This window comes from Simochromis diagramma, unplaced genomic scaffold (assembly GCF_900408965.1).
Source record: "Simochromis diagramma unplaced genomic scaffold, fSimDia1.1 OVJJ01000344.1, whole genome shotgun sequence".
Lineage (NCBI taxonomy): Eukaryota > Metazoa > Chordata > Actinopteri > Cichliformes > Cichlidae > Simochromis > Simochromis diagramma.
The window spans coordinates 13,344,727-13,367,009 of NW_024387375.1; the positions used below are offsets into that span (position 1 = coordinate 13,344,727).

At 41.9% G+C, this 22,283-nt stretch overlaps 2 protein-coding genes across 3 annotated transcripts; both read left to right on the top strand.

Annotated features, from left to right (window-relative positions):
• Nucleotides 1–840: 840 nt before the first annotated feature.
• On the top strand, nucleotides 841–11,777 carry gmps (guanine monophosphate synthase). 2 transcript variants are annotated; one of them, XM_040009070.1, is made up of 16 exons: nucleotides 841–1,109; nucleotides 2,447–2,619; nucleotides 2,766–2,880; nucleotides 3,236–3,333; nucleotides 3,564–3,667; nucleotides 3,931–4,124; nucleotides 4,763–4,928; nucleotides 5,592–5,743; nucleotides 5,857–6,030; nucleotides 6,670–6,775; nucleotides 6,974–7,089; nucleotides 7,759–7,884; nucleotides 8,601–8,716; nucleotides 8,809–8,939; nucleotides 10,614–10,786; nucleotides 10,968–11,777. In XM_040009070.1, the coding sequence occupies exons 1-16, from the start codon at nucleotides 1,083–1,085 to the stop codon at nucleotides 11,067–11,069; spliced, it is 2,073 nt and encodes a 690-aa protein (XP_039865004.1). In that variant the 5' UTR covers nucleotides 841–1,082; the 3' UTR covers nucleotides 11,070–11,777. The 2 variants fall into 2 exon arrangements, with proteins under 2 accessions (XP_039865004.1, XP_039865005.1); XM_040009071.1 differs by lacking the exon at nucleotides 841–1,109 and adding an exon at nucleotides 1,834–1,852.
• Nucleotides 11,778–13,113: 1,336 nt separating this feature from the next.
• LOC120719667 (vomeronasal type-2 receptor 1) lies at nucleotides 13,114–21,022 on the top strand. Its single transcript, XM_040009069.1, has 14 exons — nucleotides 13,114–15,499; nucleotides 16,016–16,307; nucleotides 16,413–16,655; nucleotides 16,773–16,967; nucleotides 17,077–17,202; nucleotides 17,362–17,546; nucleotides 17,924–18,044; nucleotides 18,124–18,351; nucleotides 18,444–18,567; nucleotides 18,863–19,023; nucleotides 19,125–19,320; nucleotides 19,456–19,703; nucleotides 19,837–20,036; nucleotides 20,172–21,022. The coding sequence occupies exons 1-14, from the start codon at nucleotides 15,276–15,278 to the stop codon at nucleotides 20,485–20,487; spliced, it is 2,859 nt and encodes a 952-aa protein (XP_039865003.1). The 5' UTR covers nucleotides 13,114–15,275; the 3' UTR covers nucleotides 20,488–21,022.
• Nucleotides 21,023–22,283: the final 1,261 nt, after the last annotated feature.

The window sequence follows — 22,283 nt, forward strand, 5'->3', positions numbered from 1 at the left end:
GCCTTAAAGGACACATTACAACACATTACAACAAATCTTTTATTGGTATTTTCCCCTGGTCACGTTATGTTGTTCATCACATTTTCCACTGGATGGTGCTAAAATCAGCACATCTGAATATACTGTAGTAATTCTCAGATTCACGCACCTTAAAATAGTCCAACTCCCCTTCTCAGGGATATTTAATGGCTATTTCGTTTTTCACTTAACACGTGACTGACCTTGTGATCTCCAAGAGCTGGCTTTTTCTTTTTTTCATCAAGCCTCCAGAAATAATACTTTAAAGTGTGGCAACCTTGAAGCATTCATTGCTTCTTCTTGTTGCCAAATGACTGAGAATCCAAACCGGGGACGGAGAGATGGCTACATAGCAGCAATTTCTGCAAGCAAGTTGGGCCTGGGTGGGTGCTGGTCTTTGAAGTATGCAATAATCTATAAGTATAGAAACTGTGGCCACTGCAACATTATTATTGGCGATATGAATGGAAACTGAATGAGTGAATGTAACTCTTAGTTTCTTCTTTAAGCTGCCTGAAAAATACATGGGAACAGTTTAATGTCACCCACACCTGGAACATCTAGTACAGTAGATGTGTTAAAGTACAGCGAGTTCCTCTCACATATTTGATGCTCCTGCCTGACAGAGACTGAGGTGTTATCACTGGAGCTACCTTATATTTCAGCATATACCATATAACTATTCCTGAAATTCACACTTTTGTCTGTTTTGACTGATAGACTCATTTTAAGTCCCCAAACAAACATATAGTAATGATAGGCTGAGGAACGAAATTTAGCTAGATGCCCAGCCCCCACGGGGGCCCTTCTCCCTTACTCTGGTTATTTAACTTTTCGCTCCACCCATGACATATTCGCGCTACATATTTACTTAGCCTGTTCCCACTATGAAAGTTATTTCCCGGCCAGAGGAGAGACTGTGATATCTTCAAACCAACAGCCCAATCTGCTTTTCCAACAGTAGTCGGCGTGCTGAGCCAGGAGCTAACCAGCAGCCCTCTCTCTGTGAGACCTGGGACAGCGAGGCGAAGGGGAGAGCTCATTCCACAACACGGCAGTCATCCATGGCTCTGTGCAACGGAGACAGCAAGGTCAGTTGAGCGGGAGATACCCGGGGCTCCAGTATAAGGTAGCCCTGGTGACTTAGTGCTAGGACCCGGGTTAGTGCTGTAGTCCTCCCCCCGGTTAATTTCGGCCTCTGTGTACCTCGGGGGGGAAAGTTAAGAGAGCATGCAACGTTATCAACAGTGCTGCTGAGGAGGAGCAGTGTGTGCCTGTTGCAGTGTTACATTAACATGTTGCTCATAGCTGCTAACAAGCCGGACGTGATAACTAATTGATGTTAAACCGTGAAAAAAAGGTTTCACTAATTTTCCCAGTAAACGGGGTTGCCCTTCTCTTATGGTGGACCCCCCAACCCCCAAGATACTTCAGCTCCAAGCACCGCGTGGGTTTTAGCATAGCTCCGCTAACCTAGCAGCTACTCACAGCACTGCTAACAGGCTAACGCTCGTTACTACTGTTTATTCCAGCGGTGCGCTAGCTCGCTACACTGATAAACTGTTAGCTAGCCGTGGCCGGGCGCTCACAGTTCGTAGTGACAGCACCGCAGAGCAAGAATGTTGTTTTACGATAGCGTCCGTGTTCTTTAAGTAACCGGAAATTGTGCTTGTGCTGAACTAATTTACCTCAAGCGGTAGCTGTCACACTCTTCGTGCTAACGTTCGTTAACTGTCAGTTTGCTAACATCGTCACGAAGCTAGTGTATGAGCCAACTTGTGGTTTACCTGTCTAACAATTGCAGCGGCTTACAGCTGCCTTATCAGCTGATATGGTGAAGTTTGCACTGGAACCATAGTGTTTTTTCTCTCGTGATTACTCTGCTTCAGCCCATGTTATTACCGGTTGTGCTTTAAAGGTTAAAATTGGAGGTGAGGGGGGTACCCAGCAAGTTGTTTTCAGAAACATTTACGGCGGAAGTTTCCCACTGACCACGTGGGATAATGTTTGTCTAATGTGTACCCACTTCGGCTGTTTATAAAGAAAAATTTACTGAATTTAATTCACTGTAGACTGGATGGCACACTTCCCACAGAGCATGCATGCGTTTAAATAAATAACATTTGCATATAGATGAGTGCTGAGGATCAGAGTTTGAACTGCTTCAAATACTGAGATCTCAGTCTTGATAATGTCTAACTTGTGAGATTCATGTGATGGCCTGAATGGTTGCAGCACATTTCACAAAATTGCTGTCCATCTCTGTTTCAGCTCACATGGCAACAATTATGTTAGGCTTTATTGAGTCACAGCGCTGGAGGAGAGTAAACTCAAGAAGGAATTGAGTTACCTTCTGCTGTTAGACCACTAGAAAGCTAGTCACCTCACATGCAAATCTTCACTAATCTTTCTAAATGTGTGTCCACAGCTGGAGATCAGCAGCGCAGAGCAGAATGGGTCATGTGAAGGGGCGGTGGCGATCCTCGATGCCGGGGCGCAGTACGGGAAGGTGATTGACCGAAGAGTCCGAGAGCTGTGCGTACGCTCTGAAATCCTCCCTTTAGAGACCCCGGCCTTTGCTATCAGAGAACAGGGCTTCAGGTGAGCACATAAACGCATCTCTACTTGAGATGTTTTATTTCATGCCTGTCATCATGTTTAATCACACTACTGTGTCAATGTAGAAGCTTTGAAGTGCTTTATAATGCAGTTTTACATGATTGTTTTCTTTGTGTTTCATGCCTCAGGGCAATAATTATTTCAGGAGGTCCAGCGTCTGTGTATGCGGAAGATGCCCCCTGGTTCGACCCTGCCATATTCACTATAGGAAAGCCCGTCCTTGGGATTTGCTATGGGATGCAGGTATGCACACAATAAAATAAACTGTGATTGTATTCTTAAGAAAACCAAGTCTACTTCCACAAGGCTCTTGTCAAGAAAACATTTTTTACACAGATTGCCTCTAAGTAGCAACACGTTACTGTCACTCTGCTTGAACCAGCTCCTCAGCTCTCCCACACCAGCTGGGACTTCACCACCTTCTTCAAGAGTACTTTTACACTGGTGGAAGAGAAGAGTAATACTTACTCTCTTTTCCCAGTGAGACAAAAAAGTAACAAGTACATTTCTTTACATTGCAGGCAGTTTTACACTCCCTGTAGCATATCTGTTTCCATTACTTACCTCTGGTGTGTGTGTGTGTGTGTGTGTGTTGCAGATGATGAATAAAGTTTTTGGAGGAACGGTACACAAAAAGAGTGTAAGGGAGGATGGAGTCTTCAGCATTGGACTAGACAACACTTGCTCCCTTTTTAGGTATTGTAATTTCTTGTAACTTGGATATGTAGTGTTTTGTTATGTTCTACGTACAGACCACATACATAGTTGTTTTCATGCTGATGTAAAGGGGCTATTACACAAATAATGAAGAGTCTAAGGTAGAGGGTGTAGTCTTTATTTCCCTTATATAAACAAAGTGCTGAAAACAGTAACATGCATAGCAGATTTAATGAATCGTGTGTATGTGTGTGTGTTAAACCTATCAGAGGCCTTCAGAAGGAAGAAGTAGTCTTGCTGACCCATGGAGACAGTGTGGATAAAGTGGCAGATGGCTTTAAAGTGGTGGCCCAATCAGGGAACATCATTGCTGGTGAGCAGGACACAAGAAATGCGTCAATCCTGTTGAATATAATTCACAAGTATATTATGGTAAACTACAAAAGCAGCTTTATTTGGACTTTATGTTAAGTAAGCCTGAGGCTGTATCATATATATTTACATCTCACATAGCCTTTGAAGATGATGCTAATTTGTGTTCTGGGTAAAAGTGCTTTTCCCCCGACATCTAAACTCTTGGTTTTTTCTTAAAGCTTACTAAATGAGCCCCTTAAAACATCTCTGTTTTCTCTTTAGGGATCGCTAACGAGCAGAAAAAGCTGTATGGGACGCAGTTTCATCCTGAGGTCGACCTGACGGAGCGAGGCATGGAGATGTTGCGTAACTTCGTGTTTGAGATTGCGGGCTGCACGAGTAACTTCACCGTTCAGAGCCGCCAACAGTCCTGCATCAATGAGATCAGAGAAAAAGTAGACAAGTCGAAAGTGCTGGTGAGTGATGATTGGGCGGGGGGGGGGAGACCAAAACTACTGAATATTTACTGTGGGAGATGATTTAACTAAAAGGCTGAAGCTAAAAAGCTGACAGTGAAGTGTGGTAGTCGCTCAGGAGGCAGTGACAGTAGCAATGGTGGGAAGTTAAGTAGAACCAATTAAACTCTCAAATTAAACCCTGTTGCATCTGAAAAGAAGGTAGCCCACTCCCAGAGTGGCTTCAAACTGGGTTTCATCTCAGGGGAGGGTGAAGGCGATAATTGAGTGTGGAAAATGGGCTTAAAGTACTGATATTATACTGTACAGTGTGTGGGATAGTTGGTAATATCTGTGACAATACTCTCATTCTGCTGTAGCGTGTTCCTGCAGCGAGTACAGCATTTTGGATCATTTCCAGGAGCAGGTTTAATCTTCTCTTTCTTAGGCTTAATATTTAACAGCCTGCCAACAGATGAAACACCAGATGTGTGTATGACTAATAAAACAAGAAGCCTAAATAAATATAAGCCACACATTTGCAGATAATTAGTGGGTACTCTGAGTTGTGAAAATTGGGGCCAGGTGGTGAAGAATCAGATTTAATCTTTGCTCAGCTTTATCTCTGAGACACTGTTTCTTTCTGATGATACTCGCAGGTGCTGCTGAGTGGTGGAGTAGACTCAACAGTCTGCACAGCCCTCCTGAACAAAGCTCTGAACCAGGACCAGGTGATAGCAGTTCACATCGACAACGGCTTCATGAGGAAGAGAGAAAGTCAGAGCGTGGAGGAGGCCCTGACCAAGCTGGGAATCAAACTCAAAGGTAGGGATCCAAATTCTGCAGTTCTTAAGCGTGTACATGAGGTATTTATTTGAAATTCAATTTTATCACACGTTATTTTTATTTTTTTTCTGAATTAATTGCACTCTTTTAATACGTTCAGGTTCTTATTTTGAATAGTTTTCACTTTATGGAGTTACCCTTTCCAAAATGTTGTGACTAAAGCGCATATTTGTTTATTAAAAAAAGGCCAGCAGTCTTCTGTACCTGCTGCTGGCTGAACGGCTCTGTTTTCACCAGCTGCACAGATGCACAGATATTCATTACAGTGTACAGCGGTTACAAAGTTAAAAGATGGTTAAACTTTGACCTTCTTTGCTCACTGGAGTGACAAACCTTGGCTGCACAGCATAAGCCACTGCAAATAATAATTTTCAGACAACCATGGTGCCATCGTTGTGACCTGTCTGAAAACCGCTTACATCAGTAAACACAGGTGCATTCTGGGAAAACATTATCTGCCAAAGCCAGATCCCTTTCTCCTTGTTGCTTTATTATTTTGGTCACCCTCCTCCACCACACCAGTTTTATCCTATTCAGCTTTGTAGTTGAGTAAGAAAACCACAAGCTTATACCTGAGAGTGAAAGTAAAGTTGGGACTGAGTTTTTGTTTTGCTGTTAACCCTGTGGTTCGTCTTCCTTCAGTGGTAAATGCAGCGCACACCTTCTATAATGGAACAACAACTCTTCCCATCTCTGAGGAGGACAGGACGCCGCGGAAACGCATCAGTAAAACACTGAATATGACCACCAACCCTGAGGAGAAAAGGAAAATTATTGGAGACACATTTGTCAAAGTGAGGATAAGTTTGAGTACTTTATTGGAAAGTGTTATTTATTGATGGTGACATTTAAGTTCTTTTCTCTGCCACCGTACCGTTCTGACTGTATGAATTGTCCTACATCACAGGTGGCAAATGAAGTGATTGGAGAGATGAATCTGAAACCAGAAGAGGTTTTCCTGGCACAGGGTACCTTGAGGCCTGATCTTATTGAGAGCGCCTCTCACCTCGCCAGTGGTAAAGCAGAGGTCATCAAAACACACCACAACGACACTGAGCTCATCCGCAAACTCAGAGATGAGGTAAATCTAATTTCCCTAACCTTCTTAGCTAGCTACTTCAGTTTATAGCCATATTATTTGCAATGATGTAGATCATAGGTGTCAAACTCTGGCCCGCAGCCTAATTACATTTGGCCCGCGAAGCCATACCAAATTACTATTAGAGCTGGCCTACTGGTATTATACAGCTAATATATATATATATTGTTTAGTATTAAGCTTTGCTTGTTCCATATTCAGTTTTCCAGCAAAACTTATTTGAGTCCATAAGAAAAGATTCATTCTTACATCTGGATGAAGATTTTTTTTTTTTTTTTTTCTTCTCAATAAATATTAATGTTAGCCCGCGACTTTGTTCCAGTTTTGAATTTTGGCCCACTGTGTATTTGAGTTTGACACCCCTGACGTAGATGCATGGTTCAAGGAGAGCTTTATTGGAGTTGAAATCATAATAAGAAGCACAAAACATTTACATCGCTTACGCTCCAGCTCACAACACTACTGACGCGTCTTTGTCTTATTAGCGTATTCATTGTCATGGATTATTTGCTGTTTGTTGTTATGTGCAGCCTCTTGTGAATGCACAGCTGTTTGACACCTAGCCGTAACGCTAGCCCGCTCACTGTGCATTGCTGATTCTTGTCTGTTGTAATCCTCCAGGGAAAAGTAATCGAACCGCTGAAAGATTTCCATAAAGATGAGGTGAGAGCACTGGGGAGAGAGCTTGGCCTGCCAGAAGAGATTGTGTCTCGGCATCCTTTCCCTGGCAAGTACATAAACTCACAGGCCTATAATGTGACTGTTCTGACTGAACTTTACAAAAGTGTAAATATAATTACTGAGTCACACTAGAAGCTTTGCATCCTTCATTTGCTAAAAGTGTAAATATAATTCCTGAGTCAGACACTCAAAGACTCACTTCCTTCATTTGCTCAAAGTGACGGTCATTCCACTTTTTCTCTAGGTCCTGGTTTGTCCATCAGAGTGATTTGTGCAGAGGAGCCTTACATCTGTAAGGATTTTGCTGAAACAAACAACATTCTCAAAATCATTACAGACTTCTCTGCAAGTGTCAAAAAGGTAAAGGAAATGCTGATGTACAGCGAAATCCCAGCAGTCTGATATCATTTGTCTGTATTGTTATCATAATGCGTCTTGTCACTGTTTTTACTTGTGAAGTTACAGATAACTGCAAGATATCGCACACTAACTCAAATGTTGCGATGTGATAAGCTTGGATGGCAACCCTCCAAACATGCTTTGAGGAGATTGAACTAACACAGCAGATTGTATGCTCTATGTTTGCTCTGAAGCTTGCTGCTAATTTTACTGATAATCACTGGAAACACTCCTCAGCTAGTTTTATCACTTCAGTTGTTTTGGGCAATCGATAAAGTTTTATTTTCAGTTACAATTTTGGCTTCCAACAAATACATTTTTCTCCCAAATTCACTCCCAGCCATGTTGTGCTAGATACAGGTCAGTTCATACTCATGAATTTACACTTGTGGTTACCGTAAATAAAATCTCCTGACAGGGCTGATGGACATATTGTAAGCTCCTGTGAAAGAGGATATTTGTATGTCATTTGATGAAAGAGCAAGCAAAAATTTTGCAAAGTTTGAAATTGATAAAGTGTTGTTGAAAACTACTAGTCACATCGTCAGAGCTTCAGTGGTTTGTATATTGCAGGCTGCTGTCTTTCAGTTCCACACTTACAAGGTGCTTTTATTCCCATCTCCTCTCCAGCCCCATGCCTTGCTGCAGAGAGTCAAGTCGTGCATATCAGATGAAGAGGAGGAGAAGCTCATGCAGATCACCAGCCTTCATTCACTCAATGCCTTCCTGCTGCCCATCAAAACTGTTGGTGTCCAGGTGAGACAGCTGATCAAATTACATACCGTTAAAGAAATAGGAAAAGACATTGGACAGAAACTGCTGGCATATGTTTTGGTCAGTAAGAAAATGTAAGTTTTATTGACAATTTGTGGATATTAATGTAAACATCTTTCCCATGTGATTTTGTAAAAATCTCATGCATTTATCTTTAGTCATGATTAAGATAATGTGGAGAATCCAAGTGCTCTCAGGTCCAGTGAAAACTTAACAAAGTATATGTTGCCAGCTGTTTGTCTGTTTCTGCGTTATAACTGTAATTAAGTGGTCAGCCACAGGACCTAGACACACCCAAACAAAGAGTGTCAGATTCTCCGTTTTAGAGTCTTTCTCCCTGTCGTCTGTGGAGGGTGTGTCCTGTAGTTACCGTTAAATATGCCAAGAATGTTGAATTAGTCACCACTACTTTCCTCACCCACAACGCTGCAGTCAGACAGTGTGTAGGTGTCTGTTAGTACTTCCTGTCTGAAGCCAGAGGTTTAAATTTGCCCTCAACCTCAAAATGGGACAGACTGTGGGCAAACACTGGCAGCTTTTAGCGGCTTTTCTAAAAGTGGAAGCTGACAGGTTATTTAGAAACTTTTAGTTTTGTCACACGAAAACAAATTTTAACAAAATGCCTTTCATACTTTATAACATGTATGACACGTTGACTTTTGGCTAGATGGTAAGAATAAGAACATTTCCTGTCTCAGGGTGATTGCCGGTCCTACAGTTATGTGTGCGGTGTCACAAGTAAAGAATCTCCACACTGGGAATCGCTCATGTTTCTGGCCAGACTCATCCCTCGCATGTGCCATAACATCAATAGGTAAGTCATAAAATCAGGTTTCATTCGTCCACCCTCAGTGGACAACCGGGCAAAACACTTAGATTCATTCACGCCTCTCTTCTTTTTTCCAGAGTTGTGTATGTATTTGGGTCTCATATGAAGGAGCCGCCAACAGACATTACTCCAACTTTCCTGACCACGGGTGTTCTGAGCACGCTCAGACAGGCTGACTTTGTAGCTCATTCTATTCTTAGAGAGTCTGGTAAGTGCACGCTTTCAAATGTTTAAAACCTCATCTATTTTAGAATATTTAAGACTGAAGATGAAGATTTAAAAGGGGAAAATACCCCAAACAAACATTGTTATTGCAAAGAAGAAAACAAATCAAGACAAGTAGTAGAGATGGTAGATTTATTCATTTAAAACAGGAAGCACATTCTCCAGGAAGAGATTACTCCTGTCAGGCTAGAAATGTTTCATTAAGGATAAAACAGTGTTGCATTGATTTGCAGTGATGCTTTCTGCCATACCAGCATACCATGTGACCATCATCAGCTCTGCTGTGTAGTTCTACTGTTAAAGTAAAAATTAAACTACGCATGTTTACATTTTAGTTAACTGATATAAGAATTAAGACCAATTTTCAGAAAAACCTGTAACTAAATGAAATTACATTGTGTGTTAATAAAATATACAGGAAATAACTTTAGTTTTAGTCTTTATAATTCAAATTATTATTCAAATTGGGGACGTTCATAGCAACTAAGAAAGTAATTGCTAGGGGAAAAAAACAAAACAAAAAAAGAGTCTAGTCTAAGGGTGTGTTTTCAAAGCTGTAGTTGGTTTCCTGTGGACAGAAAGAGGTGATGAGTTTGTAAACTTGTATTTTTTTCCTGTGGTTTGGTTGTTTTCACACAGCGAAAAGTGCAAGTGGACTCTAAGCAAACCAAAATGTGTCACAGAGAGAATGTTGAGTTCCCTCATTGGCCAGATGTGTCTGGGGTGGGAGCAACAAAAGTAGAAACAGGAAGAAGATGCTGTGAGAGAACGGAGAATTTACGTTCATTTCACGGTCTCCTGTACAGACCTTTGCACGTTTATAGTTCCTTCCCACATTGAGAATACAGAACAGGTGTAACAGTTACAAGTTTTTAGTTCAAACATGTAACGCACCGCTGGTAGTTGGTTCAGATCTTGGTCGGATCACGTTCACGACACGAACAAACCACTCTGGAGTCTGTTTGGAACTGCACCAAGACCACCTCCTCCAAATGGTCTCAGTGTGATGTTTTGGGTCTGAACCAGAGTATGATTACCGTGTTCACATCTGCACTAAGGGATTAAACCAATGCTAAATATATAAAAGCATCACATAATATTAAAATATGACAAATTACAATAAACTATCCAGCCATTTTCTTTTGCTTATCTGAAGTTGGGTCGTGGGGGCTGCAAGTAGGGAAGCCCAGACCTCCCTCTTGTCAGTTGCCTCCTCCATCTTATCTGGGGAAACGTCAAGTAGTTCTCAGGCCAGCCAGTTGAAATAATCTCTCCAGGGACCTCCTCAGAATAGGATATTCCCAGCTGGAACACCTTACACAGGATGTGACCACCTCAATAGGCTCTTCTTGATGTGGAGGAGTAGTAGGAGTAGCACCTCTACTCTCAGCGTCTCCTGAATCACCAAACTCTTCACTGTGTCGCTCAGGGAGAGCCCATCCACCCTTCAGAGGAACCTTATTTCTGCTGCTTGTTGCTATGAAAGCATTCTTTGTCCTTAAAAAACAAAAACAAAAAAAACCTTTATAGTGTTATCAAGACGATCAAGCCTAGATCAGCAGATTTACGGAGTTTGTCAACAACAATGCTCTGTCTTTTCTGCCAGGTTTTTGTTTCCTTTGGCTATTTTATGCTTAACATCTGTTTCTCCCTTCAGGCTATTCTGGGAAGATCAGCCAGATGCCGATCATCCTCACCCCCCTGCACTTTGACCGTGACCCACTGCAAAAGCAGCCATCATGCCGGCGCTCCGTGGTGATTCGTACCTTCATCACCAGCGACTTCATGACAGGAATCCCTGCTATGCCAGGCAACCATATCCCAGAGGAGGTATACCATCGTTAAACCTTTACAGCTAATATTTTTCTGCATATCTTACCTTCATGGCTCCTAATTCTGGTTTTCAGGATTGGAAATGAGTGATCCAGGAATTATTTAAATTCTCTTTATTTGTGTGTTTTTAAGAGGTTTTTTTTTTTTTTTTTTTTTTTTGTCTTTTCTGATTCATTAGGTGGTGCTGAAGATGGTAAATGAGATCAAGAAGATCCCAGGTATCTCCAGAGTCATGTATGATCTGACCTCCAAACCACCTGGCACCACAGAGTGGGAATAAAATGCAAACATGACATCACAGTGTAGAGAACACACACACACACACACACACACACACACACACACACACACACACACACACACACACACACACACACACACACACACACACACCCAGTGCACAAACACAATAGATATCAGTGAGGGCTGGTGAACTGCTCTCCTTTTCTGTCCTTCCACCTTTATCCCCTCCCAATCTCCCTCTGCTACCTCCCCCATCTCTTCCCTTATCTTTAACATTCCCACGGAAGGCAGACTGTACTGTGACAGGCGCACACACAAAGCCACTACTGCTCTGCTCTCCCCACCACTCTACCCCGGTCTTAATATTTTTGGCGATAGGCATTGATAAATCTTGGTTATTGATAATATATTGTCTGTTTTTGTTTTGTTTTTTAAAAACCTTCATGTACAACAGTGTATTTCCTCGCTACAGTGAAAAGGTAAATTGCTACTTCCAGGTGGCCAGAAGCTGTGAAAGTTCAGTGAGTGGACTTGGTGTTGTGCCTCAGGATGAATAAAACATGAAAGCAAGTAAACAGTAGTGTTATTAAAAGAAAACAGAAGGGGTGGGGGTTAAAAATCTATAGCCCCTTTTTTTTTTTTTTTTTTTTTTTTAAATCTGATTTGTTCATTTCACTTCCTACCAAAGGTGGTGTGAACAGAAGTACAGCTGAACAGATGAGCTATGTGACCAATCAACATAAAAAAAAAAAGAAAAATTGTTTGTTTTGCTTTGACATAAGTAGTTTGCTGTAGTGATCTGTAATGTTGTGGGCTCTTGACGAAGCTAACATCGTTGACGAGCTGCTGCTGTCGCCCCTGTGGGCAGCAGTCGACCCAAGAATAGCTTCAGTATACGGACTAATGTGCAGCTGTGGAGGAGGCCAATATGACGGATAACTTGTACGTGCCTGTTCTGTTGTTTTACTTTGGGGTTTGTTTGTTTTTTTTGTTTTTTTTGGTGTGACCTGACCTGGACTCTGAGGATATAACAGTTTCTCCTCATGCTGCAATATGTATGCTTTTTATGAAGAAGAAAAAGGCAAGAGGTCTAATAACTTATAACTACGGTAGAGTTTATAGCCACATTGTGTCGGTTGCTGGTGTCACCTCATCATGATTTTTGTTGCTCTTGTTGTGCGAGGGCAAAAACTTTTGCACATTTCGTTGTCGATCGCCCGTTCAAGCCTGGGTGCTTTATCAACATAACAAATCACACATCCAGTGGAAACTTCATCCCCGTACATCGTGTCACCCTTGTCGTGTCAAAGGTCCTCGCCCTCTGTTGCCATCTTCGACTAAAGTTCAGTGTTTCAGAAAGGCATTACTGCTTTTGTTTATCTGCGTTCTGTGCTGTCAGAGCGTTCGGCGTATCATAGTCTCTAGTCTCCAGTCGTTTAGACCTCAGTGAATGCGGCGCTCAGGTTTAACTGAGTTTTAAAAGTGTGTGGTATCACGTCAGAAGTGTCACTCGGATGTGGTGGTGCTCATGCCTCCAGAATTTGTTTTTTTTTTTTTTGTGCCTCTCATCCCTCTTATACCCTTAACCTTTAGTGGCAAAGTACTCCTCATGCAAAATGAAAGGGGGAGAAAAAAACCCCAAACTTGTCTTAACTGCAGTGTCCTTCCCTCTGTTCTGCCTTTTTATACATCTGTGTTTATGTTACGTGTCTCCAATTTAAAATGAGAAAAACAAAAAACAATAGCTAATAATGGACATATGACTTTGTAGTTCAATTTGATTGAAATATCCATGAGATTAAGTTATGCAATTCTACATCCGATTATTATTTTTCTGTTTGTGTGTTTTTAGTCAACAATGCTCATTCTCCTTAGTAACGTGCCTCAAACCAAGCCACTGCATGCAGTTTCAACTATGACATTTGTACAATGGAAAACTGAGCTTTAATAAAGATCTCAATGTTGAAACTTACCACTTCTATGAAAAGCGTCTTATTTGTAACAATTTCTGTTTTGCCTTTCAGATTTCTGTATTCATTTTTAATTTACACAATTACCTTTTAGTGGGTACACACCCAAAAAAAGCACTGATACATTTCTAATAAAAATGCAGTAAAACACTAATTGTTAACCCACAGAGATATAAAAGTAAACAGAATACTGTAATAAACAAAATTCTAGTTAATATTTTAAAATTAAAGTGGAAGTCTGCAGTTTATATTAACCCATCTTATTCCTAAAATCAGGCTTAATAAACATGACCTGCCAAAAGGCCCAGTTGGTCCACAAAGTGAAAATTGCTAAAAAAGAAAAAGAAAAAAAGTGCAGTTTTAAAAAGTTTTTTTCATAATAATCATCTAACTAAATAAATCTCAGGCACAAGGATAATTTGCTGACAATTTCAAGGCCTTTGTATTTTCAGACATTACTCCGGCCTGCCAAACCAAAACAAGAATCCAAGCACCTGTTTGGATTCTTGCAGTTGCAAAGAATCCAAGCAAAAGCAGGTCTTTTATGACAGCAAAAGACCTGCTGTCGCTTATGACAGCAGGCAAAAACTCGAGTCATGTTTTTATAATGCACTTTTTACTCTTAAGGGCAACTTGAGATGCTCTTGATCTGTCTTGTAAATAGGTGGGTTATTTAATGTTAACATGCTCATTTATAACAAAAGAGCTGCAAAGTTATTGCTGGGCTGCATCAGGTTTGTGTTAACATGATCCCACAATCTTAAGAGTGAATGTCCATGAAAATTCACCCCAAGGTCAAACCTTAGGACCAAATCACAGGACTTTGTGATCAATTGAGAACAGTGGACGCAGCATATCAGCTGCTCAGCACGGCGGTAGATGAGTGATGATTTGGGCTTGTTTTGCAGCTACCTGAACCCCCCCCCCTCAGTCTTTTAATCAACTTTAAATCAAATCTACAAAAGAATATCTGAAAAAGAGAAGGTGACTGTAAAGCTCAGTGAACTGAAGCAACATTTTACAGAACAGTGGCCCAAAATTCCTCCACAATGCTGATGATATAGAAAACGATCAGTACAACTTCTTGCTACTGAGGGTTGATCTAAAAGCTGCTGAGTCATGGTGGGATGTACAAACTTTTCACAGGAGTACATACAGTCCTATAAAGGCGTTCATTTCACATGACTACCTTATCTTTCGTCACATCTAAGTTTCTTCAAAATGAACAAATGTGCTTTTCAAATGTGCTGTGTAGGTTTCAAACATTTAATGTAAATAATTACACACAATTGATTTCTTGCCGATCTCATCAGCATCATTCTGAAACAAATCACAAAGACCTAATCACACACTCCTGCTCCCACGCACAGACCCCTGAGGCCAAGTTTCATCATTCAACTGTAAATGCAACACAACCAAATATACGAGCTTTTAGATTGCTGCTTTCCTCACTTTAATATTACTTAATGTACTAACACAGACACACATAAAAGCTTTAGACTGTAATGGGCTTCAGTGTAATTTAGTTTTATTATGCACCTATTGTGCGCAGTCAACCATCGTTACCTAACCCGCGTCCCTCTGCGTGCCAGGGGTTCAGGTGTTTGCTGCTCCCCTCTGACTGAGAAACATGAGCAGACAAGCAGACAGTCACCCATCAACACACCCAGACCCGTACGCAGGGGACAAGGGACGATTTAGAAACAGTCGCAGCGTTGTAGTATTGCATAGAGACTGTACAAGTTATCACATGCAGCTGCCAATTAACTCCTGGCCGGTGGCGGTTTATCTGCAGCACAGACTAATGAACTGCTTGGTATTTTCATACAGAGAGCGCAGAGATAAACGAAATTAAATGATGGGATGTTTCTAGGAGTTTGAGGCAGATGTGTTGATGTGTTTGTTTTTTTTGTGAATCTTTGGTGGACCCAAAGTCCAGATTTTTTTCTTTAAAAGAGATTTAAACCTGTTTGCAGCCTTTGGATTTGAAGCACGCCTACTTTATTATTATTGTTACATTATTAATGACAAATTGGCATAAAGCTTGTGTGTTTAATCAAAATTTAAAAGGCCTTGTCCTTGTTTCATATTGAGAAAATACTGCTCATTTCAACTTGGGGCCCTCCTCTTCTCTTTTGCTCTGCTGAATCTGTAAGGTTGCCTCTTGCAGCACTTTTCCCCAGAGAGCAGATAAGACACCTGTCGAACATTTCTGCTTCCATTTGCTGTCTACAGCTACTAGAGCTCACAACCCCTGTCTGCGTCTACACAGCATGGACATCAAACTCTTTTTCCTTGGATTGTGTGCCCTTTTCTGCATCTTCAGACCTCTCTCGGCACAATCTACATGCAAGCTGAAGGCCAAGTTCAACCTGGGCGGCTATAAGGACGTAGAAAAGAAGACTGTCGTGGTTGGGGGAATGTTTCCTGTTCACAAGCGCGTTGCTTCCAACAAGGGCAACACTTCGAGTGTGCCTCTCTCCTCAGGCTGTGTGGGGTGAGTCGGGCATGTTTATGTCTTTTTTCATCATCGTTGCTATGCTGGGTTAGTCTTCTATCTTAGGGCGCTGGTATTAAACAAACTAAAATTAAACTTGAAAACTTATTTAGGATCTTAAATGAATAAAGAAATTTTATTAAAGTATCCTAATTTTAGTACTTTCCTACCTGACAGTTTACTCCTGGGAGTCTTGGCTTCATAATTTTATAACAGAATCAAGACGGAGTAGTGTAACACCTCTGGGGCCAATTAATTACAGCAGGCCATATTATTATGGAGGCAGGCCTACAAAGTGTAGCACACAACAATAATCAACAAATTTATTAAGGGCTAGTTTAAATTATAATGTCACAAGACTAAAATGGATTGCAATTAGTTGGTTTTCATGTATTGTCATTTTCTGCATACACTGAATACCTGTATTAACTGAAAGAAAGGTTCTTTCTTGCACAATTGTTTGTACTGGCTGATCTTTATTAATCTGCTGTTCCTTCGTCACTTATCATCCTGTAGGTTTAACTTTCGTACCTTCCGCTGGGCACAGACCATGTTGTTTGCCATCAAGGAAATTAATGCAAGGGACGACCTGCTTCCCAAAACTGACCTGGGTTACGTCATCTACGACTCCTGCTTCACCATCTCCAAGGCTGTGGAGGGCACCCTGACCTACCTGACAGGCCAAGACGAAGCTGTACCCAACTATCGCTGCGGCGATGGAGCGCCGCTGGCTGCTCTAGTGGGAGCCGGGGGCTCGGATCTGTCCATCGCGACTGCCAGGATCCTGGGACTTTATCATTTTCCGCAGGTAAGCCTGACACTCGTGTCAAAAAATTTGATAAAGTTAAGGAAAATGAACAAAGATAAAGAGTTCAGGCAAAAAGCAACAGTGTGTTCGTACTCTTGTCTTTAGGTCAGTTATTGTTCGACATGCTCTGCTCTGAAAAGTAAGTTCCAGTTCCCCACCTTCTTAAGGACCATTCCCAATGACGAGCACCAGTCTACGGCTATGGCCAAGATGGTGCTACACTTTGGTTGGACTTGGGTGGGCAGCATAGCTGCTGATGATGATTACGGCAAGTACGGCATCAAAGACTTCAAGGACCAGGTTGAGCAAGCTGGCGTCTGCATCTCCTTCTCTGAGACCTTGCCCAAGGTAGACAGATTTCAGTCAGTTTCGCCAGTCAATCTTTATTTCCCTAAACCAACTGTTAGTTCACACAGGGGTTTCATTTCTGCTAAAAAAAGTTGTACTCTGATCTTTGGACTTTAGGTGCATTCCCCAGAGGCCATCCAGCGCATTGTTCAAACTGTAATTGACTCCACAGCCAAAATCATTGTGGTCTTTTCATCTGACGTGGACCTCAGTCCTCTCATCAGTGAGCTGCTCCGCAACAATGTGACCAACCGTACCTGGATCGCCAGCGAGGCCTGGATTACCTCCGCTCTCATCAGCCGGCCACCTGGGGTGAGCAAACAGCTGACTGATGACCAAAAGAAATCCAGAAGGTTTAAACCAGTCTGGACCAAATTTTAATGTTTGAGCTTAGTTTGATTATTTGAATGCTTCTATCTAGGTGAGCTCAATCCTTGCCGGCACCCTGGGTTTTGGGGTGAAGAGGGCTGACATCCCCGGTCTTCAGCATCATCTACTGAATCTGGACCCCTATGCAGACTTGCTCACTGAGGAATTCTGGGAGACGGTGTGTTTGTTAACCTTAGGAACTTGCAAACATCTACATGGTAGAATCAGTATTGCAATGATAATTAAACTGTGAATGATGAACCTTCAGTGAAAACACTGACAATTAAACAGATCCCCCACAAAATAACAATTTTGTGATTTTACTTTTGCCTTGCAGCTGTTTAACTGCACGTTGGACTACAGCAAAGCTATGAGAATGGCAAAACAGAGGGCCACGTACGTGAACGGCACACTGTCCAGGACAGTGACAGGATTGCCTGATGGGCTGTGCACTGGGCAGGAGTCTGTGGCACAACTCAACAACACGTACTCTGACATCTCTCAGTTACGAATCACTTACAGGTCAGCTCACAATGCCACCGCTCAAAAAACAAACAACCAAAAACAGCAACTGATATATAACCTTAACCCAGACAATTAAATGTGCTACTGTTGCAGCATACACTGAGAAAACTTTGTTGCTGTTGTCGCACAGTGCTCCTGAAAGCAATTTATAGTTATCTATTTTAGTTCTGTGTGTAAAGCCTCAGTAGCAGTGAGCCCTGTGTGAATCATTCACTCAGTGCAGTGTGTGCAGCTTTCCTGTGAACTGTTTCTACCACAGAAAATAGCTCCAAAGTAAGCAAGGTACTAACTCTGAAAAGGCACATTTGTCCTTTTGTTGTCTCGTTGTAGCAGGGTGGTAATGTTTATAATAATAAAGAAACTGTTTCACGCAGCGTGTACAAAGCTGTGTATGCTGTAGCCAACGCCTTGCACAACCTGGAGCACTGTGAACCCGGAAAAGGGCCGTTTGTCGGGAAAACATGTGCTGACATCAACAGCTTTGAGCCGTGGCAGGTAAACGTGTGCAATAATGAGGTCACGTGTGTGCGTACTGTACTTTTGCTACTTAAACCTCAATTTTTCTCCTCCTTAGCTGATGTATTACGTGAAGAATGTGCGTTTCAAAATGCCAAACACAGGGGAGGAGATCTTCTTTAACGACGGAGATGTGGACGGCTTCTATGACATCATCAACTGGCAGGTCAATAATAATGGGGAGATATCTTATGTCACTGTGGGGAACTACAACGGCTCTGCAGCTCCAGAGAACAGGATGACCATAATGAACGATTCCATCGTGTGGAACAATGACATGTTGGAGGTCAGCGGTATATCGATAAAGAAGAAGTTAGCATATGCTCCTTTTAGATTATGATTCGGTAGCTCATGTATTTCTGTTGCTATGTGTGAAAGCCTCCTCGGTCAGTGTGCAGTGAGAACTGTCAGCCGGGCACCAGGAAGGGGATTCGACAGGGAGAGCCGGTCTGCTGCTTTGACTGCATTCCCTGTGCTGACGGAGAGATCAGCAACACAACTGGTCAGTAAACAACAGGACCACATTTCTTAAATGGTACATGGGCTCTTTCTTCTACTCTACTTGAGTACTCAAAGCACTTTGTACAACTTGCCTCATTCACACATTCATGCTTTAAGTGCTTCCTATCTAACATTCACATTTAGAAATACACAGAATTACACTGCGTGTTACAGTCACTGTTGATAATTTAAAAACTCAAGAATTTTGAAATAGACCCAACACCATTAGCACATGTAGATTATGGTAAACACGGTCCTGCTGCCCTCGTATTACACTTGGCCTCCCTTTATCACAGATGCCCGTGAATGCATCCTGTGCACTGGCGATTTCTGGTCCAATGCAGCTCATGATGCCTGTGTACCAAAACTCATTGAGTTCCTGGCCTTTGGAGAACCACTGGGAATTACTCTTATTGCCATTTCTGCCTTTGGAGCTTTAGTCACCATCGCTGTCGGGGTGAGAAAAGCCAAACACAAAATTATACCTGAGAGAAGCTCCGATGTGGAGAGGAAACAAGCAAAAAAAAAAAAGTTAAACTTCTTATTTTTTTCTCCCAGGTATTGTTTATTATGCACATTGGCACCCCTCTGGTGAAAGCCAACGATACACTGTTGAGTTTTTCACTGCTCTTCTCTCTGGTGGTGACCTTCCTCTGCTCCATCGTCTTCCTCGGAGAGCCACAACACTGGAGCTGCATGACCAGTCAAGTAGCCTTGGCTCTAGGATTCGCCCTCTGCCTTTCCTCCATAATTGGTTGGTGACCAATTGAAATCATTTTTTCCATTTTTTTTATAGCTTACTTAACCTTTTTATGTGCCTTGATCCAGACAAAATAAAATCACGGAGATTTTCTCTATAAGGGGCAAAAAGGCAACTTTTTTCTTTCAGGTAAGGCAGCAGTATTGATGCTGAGAGCCCAGGTGCTGAAAGCTGCCCGAGCCCGAGCAAAAGCTGCTGCCAAAGCTGCAAAAGCTGCTGCAAGAGCAGCTGCCGAAGCAGCGGCGAATGATGGCAGTCCTGATGTCATCGTAACCAACACTCTCCACAATGACACCAGTGCCCCTCCTATCCCTGAGGTCGACCGTCTCACCCGTGCTCACCAGAGGGCAATAGCTGCTGTAGCTACATTAATACAGGTAAACATAAATAATTCATCAGTGGGGGTAAACCTTAATCAGCTGTAAAATACGACATCTGTCCCTGACCTCTAAATGTTTGTAACATAAAACCATGTGGAAATATAGCGGACATTAACATCCTTCTTCTCAGGCTATAGCGTGCACAGTGTGGCTCATTGTCCTACCTCCACAACCCGTCAAGAACACCTCTGGTCAGAATATAAAGATCATTCTTGAGTGCGATCAAGGCTCTGTGGTTTTCATCTGTTGCATCTTTGCTTATGACATCCTGCTGGCTCTGCTGGCCTTTATCTTTGCCTTCATAGCTCGCAAACTGGAGGACTACGTCAGGTAGGTCACACAAGGAAAGTTAAGCATTAGCAATGCACACCCTAATTTTTCTTGTGGGGGAAATATTTCATAACACACAATGTCATTTATATATTCATCACATTAATTGTGTTCTCTTTTTAAACACTTTCACAGTGAGGCAAAATGTCTTACCTTCAGCATGCTGGTCTTCTTCATCGTGTGGATCTCTTTTGTCCCGGCTTACCTCAGCACCCGTGGCAAGTTCATGGTTGCCGTTCAGATTTTTGCCATCCTGGCTTCCAGCTTTGGCCTGCTAACCTGCATCTTCTTGCCTAAGTGCTACATCCTTTTGATCAAACCTGATCGCAATAAGGAGGAGCTGATGAAGCCCCGACCCAAACCTAAAGATGGAACCTCAACTGGGACGTCAGCGTCTCTCGCTACGACTGCAACTGAGGCTACAATTGCAACCACTGCTATCGATGACTAGTGGCGAAGTAATAACTAAAGTTAGCCACAAATGTAAAAATAATGTAGACAGAAGTTGTGCCACTGACTCAATGAACAGCTGTTGCTGCTAATTAGGCTTTCTAGTCATGTTGATCACATCATCATGCTTGTTCTATAATTAATGGGCAAAATATTTTATTCTGAAAAAGATATATATATTTCTTTTGGATCCACAAGTATTCATGCAAAATTATGTACGTGTCTAAATACCTAAATAGACTGAATGTGTGTACCTTCACATGCATTTCAATAAGTGATATATTAGATAGACCAAAAACAGCTATTTTGTAGATATAATAACAAGTTCAGGCTGTTACTGTAAAACCTCTTTGAATACCATTTTCAAACACTTTGCAATTTTTAAAAAGGAAATGCATACAAATAGCTTCCTGTAAAAAACACAGAAATGCATGTATAGTGCACCTCTGCTGGATAATTTTATTACTCAATAATATAATAAATGTTATTATCATTACAATTATCATTATGTCATTATCATTATCATTTTTCTCCTTAAAGAGAAACATTATTATTATTTTTGTAGATTTTTTTTTATATATTATGCTAGATAACTTTAATAAAAAGTGGATCAGATGCCTTGGAGTTGGCCTCCTGTGTTGTCTTCCACAGTACAAATGAGTTTGTGATGAATGTGATGAACTATCAACCTTGCATAGTGCCAAGTACCTCAGTATCCATGTGTGGGGCACTGAGTCATACACTTTGTTGAAGTCAATCCAAGCAGTGCTTAGGTTGGTCTGCCTGGTCTTAGAGCCCTGGTGTACTGCTCTATCAACCAGGAGCTGATGCAATAACCCTCTCACGTTATTTCTAATGCCTTTCTGAGTTGTGCTCATTGTAGCTCTCTTCACGACAGCACAGACACAGGTCGGTTCTTTCAAACGGGCGTTTATTACTTGGGCTTTCTCACCTCAGCTTCACCATCGCCAATACGCCATGAGAACTGGTCACGAGTGAACATTACAAACCAATTAGCAACTTTACAGTACACATATCAAGTCCAAACACAAATAAAAACATTTCTCGAATGACAAATACCTCGTTGACTGCTTGTCCTGAAAAGAGGTCCTTAAGTCCTTGTGTTGCTTTTACTTTTAATAAACTTTTAGCTCAACACGCTTCATGAAAGACATCTGCTCTCGCAGTCCATGAAAAGTCTCTTGTACTCTCGTTAAGGATATTCTCACGAGACACTAGCTCTTACACTTTACACATGCAAAATTCAAATAAAGACATCAGTGTTGTGGAGAGGCAGGTAAATGCCTGGTAGTTTGATGCCATTGTGCCCTTGTGGGGCTCCTTCATGATTAGGATTGTTTTGCCATTCAGTGTCATGGTCCTCCAGTGCTGGCTCACCCTATTCTCTCTCTATCCCTCCACTCTTCATCTTCTATCTCTGTGTATAGATGTGCGTGTGTGTGTCCAGCACACCTGTGCTGATAAACTCACCTGTTGAAAATCCTGTGATCACCTGGTCACTACTTAGGAGTCTTGTTGGCTACTCTTGCCTCAGTCTGTGCTGTGCTTTTCTTAGATTTCCACCTTGCCTGTTCTGTTCCCCTCTGTGCAGGACTCAGGGATCCTTCCCAAGTGAGATAGAGTTTTTCCTGTGAAGACATATTCTGTTAATTTACCTGAACTGGAGCCCTGAAACCCTCTGACTGCGTATCCATCTTCATCCATTGTCATTCACAGTAAATAAATGCACTGAACTTAACCTCCTGAGCTCCATTATGAGTCCACCAGTTTATATCT